The 14994-nt window shown below is 39.0% G+C and overlaps 1 protein-coding gene across 1 annotated transcript; it reads right to left on the bottom strand.

The window, feature by feature from the left end:
• Positions 1-7589: 7589 nt before the first annotated feature.
• LOC139971095 (uncharacterized) lies at positions 7590-10774 on the bottom strand. The gene is made up of 3 exons (XM_071977289.1): positions 10275-10774; positions 9366-9475; positions 7590-9022 (listed from the first exon to the last, which is right to left on the bottom strand). Exons 1-3 carry the CDS (start codon positions 10514-10516, stop codon positions 8925-8927), a joined length of 450 nt encoding a protein of 149 aa, XP_071833390.1. The 5' UTR covers positions 10517-10774; the 3' UTR covers positions 7590-8924.
• Between the last annotated feature and the right edge of the window lie 4220 nt (positions 10775-14994).

Here is a 14994-nt window from a genome sequence, read left to right as displayed (position 1 = left end):
TATCTCCAACTATACTAAATCAGTCTTTATGGTTAGGCTGCTTCAAGACCTAATTTGTCCGCTGGACACATAGAAAGATTAAAGTAGGATTATAAAAGGTAAAAGAAAAGAAAACTTTGATGTACCGCGTCACATTATTATAACTTAAGGGGCTACTTTGGACGCATGTACGAGTTTCAAAAGGAAAGACTGCTAAAGGGCCTCCTCGGTATCGCGCACCTGTGAAGTTTTCTCTTGTGTTGTAACGGTAGTGAGGGTTTCTACAATTGAAACATGTTGTAACATACAACCAGCGATTTGTTGTAGTCTATTCTCGATTGGTCACTTAAAGGCGCCACTGGAAGAGAGTCCTAGTAATTCCTATAGTTTATTTCTGTGCTTACCAATATACATTGCCCTTCTACTACAGTACATAATTATGTTGTATTGAGTTTAAAAGGTCATTTGTATTGATACCACATATAAGAACGCCAATATATATATATATATATATATATATATATATATATATATATATATATATATATATATATATATATATATATATATATATATATATATATATATATATATATATATATATATATATTTATTTATATATATTTATTTATATATATGAAAATAGTTTCCCGAGGATTAAGTTCCTCTAAATTATTAATGTTCCCAGACATCGAGGTGGTGATCTGTGACGTCCCCCACTTTACGTCTGCTAAAAGTTTCCAAAACCGAGAGGAACGTGTCCCCATTCTGTCAATATATACGGACCTGTATAGGCCTATATATTAACTACATCGAACATATAGTACATATGGAGATGATTTATGTTATGTTTCTATTAAAAGGGTAAAAGTGTCAATCATTGATTCAACTTTGTGAAGTTGTACTGACCAAGCTTTGCATTCATTACACTCGCCAGATAATCCTCATTCCCATATTAGGATTTTAACTGGCATCTCTATATGCAAATTTCTTTGTTCTACGCTAGCTGTCTGTTGTTACTTGGTATTCAGTTGTAGCAGTTGTCAGTTTATATGATGTCTTCTAGCTAAAAGAGTTCTCTTCTGGATACATGGGTAAGTTGAACAGGTTTGGCATTAGCGATGTTTGTATCTCGGTCTTTTGTCTAATATCCTACGTAGCATCATGTTCCCATTCTAGGGGAATCATGATACATACCTGACGATCACTACACAGTCTCGATGCAGGGGGGACTGGGTTGAGAGCGGATCAGTCGTTTGGTTTATCGTGCCCAGGTTCTTTCCTGGGTGACATTTCCTAAAAAGTATCATGTTAGTTTGTACGTTTATATTTCAAGTTCGAACTATTTATCGTATTGTCAGATGTTTTCCGTCAAATCGTTCATTGGAAATTAGTTCACTTTGTATGCTTATACCAACTGAAGAAAAACCTGAAAGGCTCATCACACCATGTTGAACGCCCCGACCCCCCCCCCCTCCCCTCTCTCCACCCACATCTCTCTCTCTCTCTCTCTCTCTGGCTATACGCAACTGTTTGACACCAATAGCCAGGTTTTACATTTTGAACTCAATGAGGGTGTGGCTTCATCCATCTCTTCGTATAACTCCCTTTTTTTATAATTTATTATACTTCCAATGAACTGTAGAAACAATACAAACGTACTTTTTCCTGTGTGTCAACCACTGTACTGGGACAATTTGTAATGCTAATACAACTCTACACTGTTCTCCCGTCATGCTTTAAAGCACTCGTACTGAAAGTAGGAACAGTTTCCGAACCTTTTTATAATAGGTCATGACGAGTGCTTTGAAGCGGGACATGAAAGTACATTGTTGAGAAAAGGTTGTCCTTATACTATATACTGGGTGCGTATGCCTATTGGCTCTTGCATTATTGTAAATGCTTGCATAGGCGTACGGGACCATTTCAGTTTGGGGGGGGCAGAACTTTTTGTGCCCGAAAGTTCCCGTGACACTATCTAAGCGGAGCGCCACCATCGGTTGGCGCGTAGCGTACAAGAAAATTTTTGGCAAACAATGCCTCTCAGATTGCCGGAAACGGCACTTATGAAGCCTTGCAAGTTGCATCTAAACATTCTTTATTTTATAATCTCACGTTTTAGAAATTTACACTTCCCCAAAAATTTGGTAAATTAGAAGAAGAAAAAATGGTAACATCACTTTGAAGGGGAAAAATGGGACAGTATATTTTTTAAGCTCCTATTTAGTTACCTTATTTATTATTTTAACACAGTACTCAGCTACCGCCAGAAAAACATACAGGCGGGATAATGTCGCTGTGTCGGGTGAGACTGCAATTTGTCTCACAAAAACGTATAAAATATAACAAAGAATATGATAAACCTGTACTTTTAGGCTTGTAGGCACTCCCTCCCCCCCACCATCCATGAAAAAGAAAATGTTTCTTATATACACTCATGTTGGGATGTCCAGGTCAAGGGCGGCGGAAGCACTTTTAATCTGGGGGGGGGGGGGCACCGACATCAAAGGGCACTTTGCAGAAATTCGATTGGACTAATGCAGCCTTATATTTAGTACCCTTTATAACTCTTATTGTATTATCTTATTTGTGTTTACACATCACTCCATCAACGCCCCCCCCCCAAAAAAAAAAATATGGATACTAGCACTGCAATATCCAATGCGCAAATTGGGAAACAAGGAACACGTTTTCTTTTGAGACAAAATGAGGTGAAATCATGCTAGTTGCTAATGTAGGAATCTTCCGAATAAGATTTTTTTTTCCTGTTAATATCTTAACAAATTTTTTCCATTTGAAATAGCTTTGAGTTTGACCCACAGAAATTCATTAAAAGTCACGGGCTTAGTCAGGATTTGCAAAGTTGTATGCACGACTATCTGAGCGGAGCGCCACCATCGGTTGGCGCGGAGCGTACTAGAAAATTTTTGGTTTTACAAACCCCTCAGATGGCCGGAAACGGCCCTTCCCGAGTGTTCATTCTGGTTCCCTGGCCTCTTGCTAACTTGAGGCACCTCAATTTGTATGTGAAAAAAGGCATATTTTTAACCTGAGGTAAAGTGGGGGGACACGTTCCCCCTGTGCCCCCCCGGTTCCGCCGCCCTTGGTCCAGGTATACAATTGACTAGTTACAAAAAAATTGATCGTGCAAAAAGCGTGGTAGCCCAGATGAACTGCGCTTACGGTGGTGTTACACGGAAATATTCGGGCATCATGATGCTAAATAAAGAAAATCATGGAATTGTCGGGCAAAAATTTGAAAAAGATTCGGGCAAGCTACTGCATATTTATATATATATATATATATATATTTCCAGAGGACAAGAAATTCGGGCAAAAGTCCTGAAAATTCGGGCAGCCTAAGAGGAGAAAAAAAATGTATATATATATTTTTTTTTCTCCTCTTAGGCTGCCCGAATTTTTCAGGACTTTTGCCCGAATTTCTTGTTCTCTGGAAATTTGGGGGGCAGTCTGCCCCCCTGCCCCCCCCCCCGCCTCGTACGCCTATGAATGCTTGAAGTATTGTGTGGGCGTGTTAAAATCATCATAAATCGTGATTGTGTATTGTGCATATAGTTTCTTTGGTTGACCAGCCGTTTTGACTGTTTTATAGCATACAGGTGTGATCAAAGCATATTTTACTGATGTCTATTGTTCATAACTATTTAATGTGCTAAAAGACACATTCAAGATCTCAAAGGAAGGGAAACTGATTAGGCTATGGCTGTAACCAATGAACTTTGTTAACCCCCCCCCCCCCCAAAAAAAAAACGGTACAACACAGAGGTGAGGTGAAAGTCCATTCCTTAGTTCGATTATTTTTTAACTAATCGATAGTTTCATGAGACAATTGAATATACTTTTCCAAGAACAGCTGAAATCTGGCTTAAAGTTTTATAGCAATGTCTCATCATGAGTCACTGACCCAGTGGCGTCACCAGACTTTCCAGTCTGGGGGAGCACAGGGGGGGCACCAGCATTTGATGGGGGGCACTTAGGTGGATACGGATCGCCGTCCTGGGGGAGGGGTCTAAGGGGAGGGGTGCCCCCTCCAAGCGCGGCGGAACGGGAAAATTATTGGGGGGGGGGCTAATGTGTAGAGACTATCTAAGCGGAGCGCCACCATCGGTTGGCGCGGAGCGTACAAGAAAATTTTGGGTTTATCAAACCCCCAGATGGCCGGAAACGGCACTTCCCGAGTGTTTTATGCTGCAAATACCTAGCCCTAAAATATGGGTCTCAAGCCTGCAATTTCTCAGATTGCACGTAAAAGTCTGTAAAAACATTGTAATTTGTATATTCGATGGTGTTTTAAGAGAGTAGCTATTACTCGTAGTGTACTCGCAAAGACGTTTTTGAGTGTAGTAAGGGGATGTTGGAGAACTGGCTGAAATGAAGCAAGTCATTGGCCTAAGACGAAGTTGTGTTGCGCTTACCGGTACTCACACTCACTGCTTCCACTTTTCACGGGGCGTGAAGACGCGGTTGGGGTGACAATGTGGTCTATAGCCAGGGGACGGGCCGAGGGTCCCCCCAGCATTTACTAAAATTATTACACCTATATAGTATACGTGTGCATCGGACAGATCGACAAGTATGCATTGAAAAATGGGCAGATGCACGTTTTGGAGCCTTGGTAAATATTGGGGGGGCTTATCATGCATTTGCCCCCTCAACTTTTTCATTGGGGGGCTGAGCCCCCAAAGCCCCCCGGTTCCGCCGCCACTGCCCCCCCTCCCCTTTGGAAAATTTTCGCATACGGAGGATGGGCTAGATGCAAACTGCTGCCACATTTGATGCTAAATTCGATCTGAAGATATCTACAGAAATTGCTATTTCTGAAGTAATGATTTTAACAAGGCGCAGAATTTTGCAGAGGATATGAACCACATGCTGTCGATATTATGCCTAACCCTATATCAATAGAACCTACATTTGTTGAATTAATGTGTGCATGACCCCGACTCCTTTCTTGTCCCCCTCGTTTTCGCCCATTATCTATTAAGATGTAACAGGTTCCAGCATCGTTATTGGCTCCTATCAGGGATCTCACCATGCAATCCAAAGTTTGATCACACATCGAGTATGGCTCAGTATGCAGGTGTGAACATTCGCCATTTGTTCCTACTAGCATCTGACCTCAAATGACCTCTGCACCCCCTACACAACAGGGTTAATATATGGGTCCACAAATATAGGCAAGTATGGTGCCTGCGGACCCTCACATTCTCACATTTCGTCAGCTCCTAACCTGTCAACCTCAGACCAAGGCAACATATTGCAGTACCCTCCCTTCTCACAGTAATGTAGCTCGCGAAGCGGACGTGTATATCCGCTGGTATGGCGTGAGCACTGACACATTCAATGTAAATATCGACACCTGTTTTGATGGCGCGGGTTACGACTTCGATACCCGACGTTCAAGGATAAACTTTTTCATTTTTTCGCAGCTCATTTGAAGAAAATACGAATTACTGTGCTTCTTTGTCCTTATGAAAAACCAACTCAGATGATGGGAGTTGAATATAACAAAATATATATATATTTTTTTACCAACCCAAATCTCAGATGGGGGGGGGCACTAGGTTTTCCAGGGGGCACGTGCCCCCTGCCCCCCCCCCCTTGGCGACGCCACTGCACTGACCAGCCCACACACGGAAAACATGCTTTGACATGCGCACAACACGAGTGGTTCGCTGAAGCCAGTGGTTGATATAAACTCGTTTTATTTTGTGTTGATATTCAACACAACGATTTCTGTAGGATTAGGGATTACAGCATTGGGACACTATAAGAAATAAGTAACAAGAAGGACCCGATTACAGTAATCAGCTTATATGAGTTTAGATGACGTCATATATACGTGACGTGTTCGTTTTTGAGTAATCGAATGAAAACTTTATATCAGAAGACGTAACAAAAATAAATGTGTTTCTTGTGCGTCTTCTGCCGTGTCAGCAGACATTTTCGTTGAAGAATTTTGTTTTTATTTAAAGCCACCTTACGTGACCCCTATCAAATAATAGTACTAACCAAAGCATCTGTCCATGGACTATTGTATAGGGAGTTAACAATTTCTGTATCAAACCTGACATATTTTGACATTTAAAGACATGTTCACTACATTATATTATCAACATTTACTAAATTTAATATTACTAAGTACAATTCTAATGTTCCGTTGATAATTTTAATTTACCAGTTGTGAATGTTTTTTCCTAACATTGACAAACAGTGCAGACTATACGATTTTAGTAACAACATTTCTGAGAAATGACAGTCTCCTGTCGCCTGGTCAAACAACGAAGCCTTCGGCTTTGAGTACAGCGTTTCTGTATGTTGACCCGTTGGACGAATATAACGGATAGTAATTACCGACCTCGCGATCCGTGTTATACTTAAAGTCATGCCGACTTTGCAATCCGCAGTCCCCTCACAATTTTTCAAGGTCAGTAAAAGTGACTCCATAGTTTTCCCTTTCGGTCATCCCTTTCGGTCAATCATGTCAAAGCAACATGTGAAAGTTGAAGCTCGTCGGCTTTTACCTGTTTCACGAATATCAGCTGATTAAAATGTATAGTCCTTGATTTTCCTCGAAGGGTAAATTACGAATGCAATTGTCGTGATCGTTATGATGAAGGCACTGCAATGCCGTTTACCTTTGCCCAGTGTGTAATATGTCTACTTCATGTTTATTAAATATTAAGCATACTTTTGGCTAACAGGAATGGCCTCAACTGTTTCAATATATTGATACAGTTATTGAACTAACAACAAATTTCTTGAACTTCCAAAGGTAGAAAGACGGTCGTTCCTATAGAACGGCGGAACCGATGGGGTAGTGGGCGCATCACGTGTTTCCTAAGTCATGGGAAAACTTCAACGGTATCTCTTTTCATAAATTAGAAGTCCCCCCCCCTTTTTTTGTAGATTTTTATGTTACTAAAACAAAGTCCCTTTTTTGAAAAATCTGCCCAGTATAAGTTCCGTCACTGCAGACATGGTTGTATGCTAAGTGTTTTCGCCGTCTTGCAAGAAACATGTGTTGCAAACGGTAAATGGAGTATATAGACCGGGATGCATACATCAGAAAGTGCTCTAATTAGTGGTTTTTGTGACCACCGAGCGACAATTACCTGATTTTTTGTACAATGATGGAGAAAAATATGAATAATAACCACACAAACTCGTCAAGCGTGAAAGTTGCACATTAATTAGTAATCATAGTTTCAATTAATCATAATTATGTTTGTCGCCCTCTTGCGTCCAAATAGAGAAAATAAGCTCAATGCGTGTGGATTTCTACTGTTCTTTTTTGGGGGAGGTGAATATTGTGATGTGCAGGATGTTGAACTATGTTATTTACATGTTAGGAATAAAGTGTGAACTTAGCTTTACGTCCTATTCGAGGGATTTTTTTTTTTGGGGGGGGGGGGTTATTGCAAATGTTTTTCTTATTTTAACTTAAGAAGGAATATTTATACCAATACTTACGATGATTATGCTGATACTGATCTGATAATAATAAATGATAATATTACATGAACTACTATTTTTAATAATACAAACAATAAAGATATTGATAATGAACCTGAAAGTGACATTCATGATACATTATATAGATCTTGATTTTATTATAATTAGCGAAGTACTTTTGATTAATATTAGAATAATTACTTTATTTTAACTATCGTTGCTTTGTTTATACAAGTATGCTCATCACAACTTTTTCTTTTCCTTGACTCTCTGATCCTCTTTTCCAAAGTATCCTTCATCCACATTTTTCTCTCATGTCAACCTCCCCTCCCCCCTCCCTGACTCTCTCATTCTATTTTTTTCTCTATGCACTCACTGTCTTTTGCTCTCTCTCTCTCTCTATCTCCCTCTTTGTTTCTTTAATCTCTACCTCAATCTTCTTTTCTCGCCTTCAACCCCCTCCCTGCAACATCTCTACACATCGCAGACAAATAATTTTGACTGAATTACAAAAAGTATCCAAACAAGTACAAAAGCATCATCAAACTGTATAATATTGATAACATTAGTGTTATCATAACTTGCACATATGACACATAAGAAATGCATGTAGTTATTGTTTTTACGTTTTCAGCTTTTCTTCATGGCTGAGGTTTGAGGACATAACATTCCAACTTTCATTTCTAAACAAGCACTGTAAAAAGGGTACCATTTCTCTACAAGTCTCAAGAAAATTGACAAACTATTCTTGCAGTACATCGAACATGATTTTGATACATGAATATAAAACAAGTGAAATAGTGTTCTGTTACTACGGCACAAAATACATCTATACGAATTCTCTATCACTTCTACAAATTGTATAATACTGATAACATTACTGTTATCATAACTTGCATATATGGCACATAAGAAATGCATGTAGTTATTGCTTTTACGTTTTCAACTTTTCTTCATGGCTGAGGTTTGAGGACAGAACATTCCAACATTCAGTTCTAAATGAGCACTGTAAAAAACGTTTATCTGTGATCACTTCTACAAGTCGTTAGAAAAATGACAAACTATTCTTGCTGCCTACATCGCAAGTGATCTTGAAACATAAATATAAAACAAGTGAATTGGTTTTCTGTTAACACACCTCGAAATATAAGAATTCTCTACCAAGTGACATACTATTCTTGCAGTGCATCGCAAGTGATTTTGAAACATAAATATAAAACAAGTGAATTGATGTTCTGTTTATACAACTCGAAATATAAGAATTCTCTACCAAGTGACATACTATTGATACTTGAATATTAAACAAGTTCTGTTAATAAAGCTCGAAATAAAAGAATTCCCTTTAACCTCCACAAGCTATTGGAAAAGTGACATACTATTTTTGCACTACAATGTACATCCCAAGTAATGTTTATACATGAATATGATATATGAGTGTTTATACAGCTCAAATTGTGGGTGGAGTGACATTAAGAATCCAAATGTTGTAACAGACGCTTTGGCTCTGGCTCAACCCACACATCTGACGTCTCCTGCAGGTTCCTTGCTGCCAAGTCTTCATCAGCTTCTGTGAAGGTAGAAAAAGTACAAAGCTTTGCCTCAATACTGAAATATACAGAGACACTATATTTATTTCAAATGAACATCATTCAACTGATACCCTGTATTTTACATCCAAAGAATACTAAAGCATAGAAAATATATTTTTTGCAATTTGTTATCATTGTTAAACTTATGACCACTAGTTACATTTGCTGCTGTTAAATAATATTAACAGCTGTGCTCCATGGTGTAATCTTTATATCATAAATAAATGTAACTTTCAATTTAATAGGAATGAAGTAACATAATATGAACAATTTTACAAAGTAAAATAAGCTGTGCTATAAGATGTATACCAAAAATATTACCTTTCGATATCTGTGCTTTCTTCGCCTTGTCCTTGGCTTGCCTGATGGAAGTGAGATTACAGAAGTGCCGGTAGCAATCTACGTGGTATCCTGCCCTCCCTTGTCGTTTTCTATGTAAATAATCAGGACACATCAATGAATAATTTTTTCCATTAAGCATTAACAATACTGTGCTTATGAGCAGCTCTAATTTGAAATCCCTATCAAGATTACCATACCAATTTTCTACTGAAATATATTTTCCGTTATGTTATGCCCTCCTCATTCGTCTTGAGCACCGACTACCTTACCTTTTTAAGTACGAGATAAGAATAGATCAAGACTTCAAAAACTCAAATTTCCTTGCTTAACTTAACTTAAGCTTACAAGTTACACAATCATACAATGTTGGCTCTGTTATAATATTGTGTTACTTTAAATCAAAGTCAAAAAGAGAAAAATCCTTCAAGACAAAAGTTGATAAAGTCAACATCATTCAACATGAATTGAAAACAATCAGCATACTTTTACTATATATATAGTAGACTAGTAGTAGTAGTAGTACTACTACTACTACTACTGCTCTACCAAGTACTTCTGCACAGCTGGCAGCCACACATAACCATATCAGGAGAGATCTAGACCTTAGAGTTAGAGTTAGACCTACTTTTTGTGTAGGAAGTGAACATTCAATCATTGATTGACTCACTATTGTCGGAGTCTGACATTATTCATTAGATGTATATTTATAATTTATATTTTACTCATACTCATAGTCATAGAGTCATAAATCCCCATAATATTAATAATTTTAATATGCAATTTGCAATTACGATACAACTTATGACACCTAAATTGCAGTAAAACAATAAATTTCACATCTAGACATTCATACCCCATGCCATGCCCATACTACTTTTACTAGCCTACCTTGTTGTTGTGCATACATCGTCAAATTGAAGTCCGTCTGCTGTGGTTGCGATGACACTTTCCGGACGATTCTCTAACACTTTCCATAGGGTGGAACACTCTAAAAACTTGTTGAAGCTTTTCTCTGAAAAGGGAATAACTCTTCCATGGGTTTCGATTACATGCATGAAACAGTGAGACGAAGTTTTTCCCTCAGAATCATCAGCTTCCGATGACATTGATGACGACGTGTACGCGTCCATCTTGTACAGTGAAGGTGAAATGCAATGAGCGTTGCGATTGGTCAAGAGAGGATTCCCCCTTCCAAATGTGGGTGAAACGCGCAAGCTGGTTGGCTTACAATCATGGTGAAAAAATAAATATTTTTCTCGGTTTTTTTCAAATTACTATAAAATGCGCAACTTTTACGCTTGACGAGTTTGAGACAAGACTCTATAATATTTCTACATAATATCTGAGCATATAAGGTAGTTGTCTGATGGAGGTCACAAGAAGTCGACTTTTGGGGCCTTGCATCCCGGCCTAATAGGGCAAATGCGTCACCTATAAGTGCACCGTGCACGGGTGTCATAATGGCATTACTCATTACAACGTAACGCATCATAACTCTTCTAATTGCCTTCGCCATCCCTCAAAATTGTTCACGTGACACTGGCACCTCCCCCATAGGCGTAGGAGGGGGGGGCTGCAGCCCCCCAACCAAAATTTTTGTGACAATTCGTGCAATATGCTGGGAATTTTTCGGGCACCTACTGAAAGAAAAATAATTTGCAATGTGTTTTTCAATGGTTAAACTTATTTTTATTTTCATTATTATTGTAATAACTTCCCCAATAATTATGACTAATATGGAAGGGTAATATGACGGAAAATGATTGTAAGTTATTGGCATGCGATGCTATAATCGATGCATGCCTATATGATATGCAAATTTAAGTTGAACGCGCGCGGAGCGCGCGAAAACTTTTGGTAAATTTTCTGGGCAAGTCGTTACAGCCCCCCCCCAATCAGATTGGGCTCCTACGCCTATGCCCCCCCCCCCACCACCACCACATTCCTCACCACGATAATATAATAGTAAAGGCAGCATGTCCCACGCACACTGACACAAATAAGTAACGTGAAAATGCCTTCTTCAAATAAATAAATGAATGAAATAACATTTAAGAATGATAGTGTTTGCTAAAGGGAATTACCCAACCCAGGGACCGAGACTCGGCCTGATGGTAGTGTCCGCTCATCTGTAATGTTGCGTGTGAGCTTGCCAGTACATGTGCATGTGCGTCATATGGGGAGTGGCTAGGGGTTGTTCCCGTCACTGACGGCGACAGTATAGTCGACATTAAAAGTGATGTTTTCATTCGACAAGACTTGATGAATCACAAGTAATTTCTAACAATAATAATAACAGGTTTACATCCCCGACAACGTATGTATTTTTTTCTCATATTCTAGGAAGGAACATATAATCTTTTTTTAGTTACGTTCTTTAGAAACGGATTTGGTGTAACAACAGTAACAATCCTTCGGCGTACTAGTCATAACACAGGTTTCACCATTAAATACACATTTTTCAAAGTGTCTTCAGTGCCGCAATTATATATAGCGATCACGGATGTGGTTGCTGTATACGAGTGTGACATGTTTATGACGCAGAACGTTGAATACCACCACATGGATAGTGCCAACTGGGAGCCACTCCCTGGTGACAAATTGCCGATATAAAGCTTTGGATCAGGGACCTGTTGGCTGGGTGGTGTTGGAGTAAGTTGTTGCCACATGTGTGATGTCATGGCCTTCTCCCCCACCTCTCCTAGACATAAACCGCAAAGAACCGGATTTCGGAATTTGCAATCCGGGGTCTTTATAGGATTTCACATAAACACGTCTTCATTATAGCAAGAATGTAGCCTACTTTCTTCGATGTTTTGTGATTCATCAGGGACGCCGACAATTCTTCGAAAATATTTAAAAGTGACGCAGGTTCACGACTTGTTTTTAATTCCAAGAGTACAGACTTTTGTATGATAATCGGCTGTACATATGAAGTTTCTTGGTATATATTGTTTTAAATGATTTACTTCACTGCACTTGCGGTACATGTGACTCACGCTTTAGCCACACCCTATACTTTTACGTGGCTGGTATAGCTACAGAGACACTTTTAAGTTATACTTTAAAATGAAGGATATCAGATCTAGTCGCCTTTATATGTGTTAACGGAGTCGCCGCTGGATTCAAGACATATAAGATTTTTTTTATGTTAATGCCGCAATTCAAAAGCATATAATCTGCCTTTTCATTTGTAATCCAAACCTTTTGGTATTCTTCTGTTTTCTTAAAAGTTTACTATGAAGTGGGGCTCATATGTATAGCCTATTGTGTACTACATGATATGAAAGACTACGAAGTATACCGAGTCGTATCTATAATATGCGGTACGCGTTTCTTATGGGTTTTGAAGGTAGCATATAATATGTGGTAGTATTTCATGTCTGGTCTAGTCTCTTCTGTTTCGTTCTTGCAGTTTGTTTAAAATTGCAATTCTCTTCTTTGATATATATAGATTCAACTTTGCATACATAGTTGTTTATTCGTCTTATCTAACCCCCCTCCCCCTCCACCCTCAGGCCCCTCTCCTCCCAATTGGAAGTCTGGACCCGGTTTGCCACCTGGTTTACAAAAGTAAATACAGCGTTCAAGAGAGAAGTGAGTTTATGATTCAAGTGTCCTTCACTTTTTCTCATCGTCGATATGTCTATAGGACTATATGTAGGTTACTTTACTGTAACTCGAGGACAAAGAAAGGTTGTAAATGTCTGTCTGTCTGTCTTTCTGTGATATGTCTTATCATGTTATTTATTTTTCAAGTCATGCCGCGGGTAAAACACGTGGCTCGTGCGCGTTCATAATCAATAATTCATCGCGCTCGAAGTTCCTTCGACGTGCTGCCAAAGAAGTTTCTTGTTCGATCCAGTGTAATTTCAAATAATGCTTATCGACTGTTTTGGGGGTCTTTGATTGTTGACATGAAGGCTGAAGTTACTTCGATTTGCTATATTCAAATTCAGGAATCCTTGGGTCGCTAACTCATGGCCAAAATATCGGTACATCCAATAAGGTGTGGCCCAGGGCTCACCATGTATACTTATGGGAGAGGGGAGGGCTTTACTCCCCCCAGAATAAAATTAGGTAGAGCTCAGCCCACCCCCCCCCCCCCCGCCCGACTGGCAAACAAACCAACAAAGGCCTAGTGTACACATATTTACATATAATATTTATGAGGTACAACCTAAGCAGTCCAAAATATTTCACCATTGATTCTAAATTTCAGCACCATCTATTTTACCAACATTTCCCAAAGGGGTGGGGACACCCCCTCCCTATCCAATACCAAAATAATTGTGGTTACGCCCCTTGTGTGGAGATATTATGGTAGTTATCATCATATTATTAACGTGAACACAAGGAAATCATGCATGTATGTAGCACAAGCATTTAATATTACACAGTATAAATATTTAATCACGTGTCATTGCTGTCGTGAAGCATACAAGAATATCTTATTATTGTGCTCACTGCCCTTTGTGCTGTTTTCATTTGCTCTGCGAAACCCATGCTAGTGATAGCACAATGTAATCCGCAATATTTGGACCATTATGAGGACCCATGTGGAGAGGAGAGAATAAGCTATAATGGTTCATTCGAACCGTGTTTAATCAATAGTTCATATATCGTACCATCGTCAGGCTTTCTCCCCCTATGTCTTTATTTCTTAATTGCATTGTATTATTCCAACTGCCGTAGGTGTATGCATAATTGTATATACTTATCACTACCCGATACCGTCTACACTATATACAATTACAAAATGTGCTATCTACTCATATCGACGTTCAATATAGGCCTTAGCTCGCACGTCCCCCTCCCATGTCCCCTTCCCGTTACCCCTACCTCCCGTTAACACTCTTCTATTCTTGAACTCTAAAGCTGTGTGTCGCGAATATAAGTGTCGAATTTGTTGTCTCTCCCCCCCCCCTCCCCCCGCCTCGTATTTTATTAACTGATTATATATGCACGAGCCATAAGCGCTGATATGGTGCTACAATATGTCAAGTAATGATATAGCGCCATCTATTCGGAGGGCCACTTTTATATTGCTCAACACGACCCTAGTAGAATCCTGATGTACTACTGAATTCATGACTACAGCCTAACTCGGGTGTACGTGATAATGAATACTAGAAAGAATGGGTTTGCCACTGACATGTAACACTTTCTCCAATATACAGGGGATGCGCAGAGTTGCAATAACTAAAGCCGAATTCGCTCATTAGGGCCAATACAGCAAATAATAATCTAGTATGTGTGAATACAGCACAGAGAACACAGCAACAATAAATATGATGGCAAGTAGCTGATAAGGGTTACCATTTCTCTTGATTCCTTGACTTTGCAAATGCCGCTCTTCTTCTTTATTATTTTGTTGTTGTCTTAATGAAATTAATTCCAATTTGGTAAACTTTAAGTACGGGTAGATATATAAATAACCTAAGCAAATAGAAGTGAAGACTGGTATAAGAATGAAAGAAATGTAAAACAAGGTATGGAAACACATAACATAGTAGTAACGATTAAGACTACAATATATAAAGGCAAGACAGGTAAATAGTAAAGACCTGTTGAAAATATGTGGGTGAGAAGATTTCCCCCTATCATA

The sequence above is a fragment of the Apostichopus japonicus genome, chromosome 8 (genome assembly GCF_037975245.1).
Source record: "Apostichopus japonicus isolate 1M-3 chromosome 8, ASM3797524v1, whole genome shotgun sequence".
Classification (NCBI taxonomy): Eukaryota; Metazoa; Echinodermata; class Holothuroidea; order Aspidochirotida; family Stichopodidae; genus Apostichopus; species Apostichopus japonicus.
Note: the sequence above shows the minus strand (reverse complement) of the source record. Positions and strands in the feature narration are given on the sequence as shown.

What these genes read in the sequence shown, in the direction of transcription:
- LOC139971095 (XM_071977289.1), bottom strand. Translation starts at nt 10,516, where the DNA reads ATGGACGCGTACACGTCGTCATCAATGTCATCGGAAGCTGATGATTCT. An exon ending in GATGTATGCACAACAACAAG is followed by an intron (nt 9,476 to 10,274) that starts GTAGGCTAGTAA and finishes TTATTTACATAG; the next exon opens with AAAACGACAAGGGAGGGCAG. An exon ending in GAAAGCACAGATATCGAAAG is followed by an intron (nt 9,023 to 9,365) that starts GTAATATTTTTG and finishes CTACCTTCACAG; the next exon opens with AAGCTGATGAAGACTTGGCA.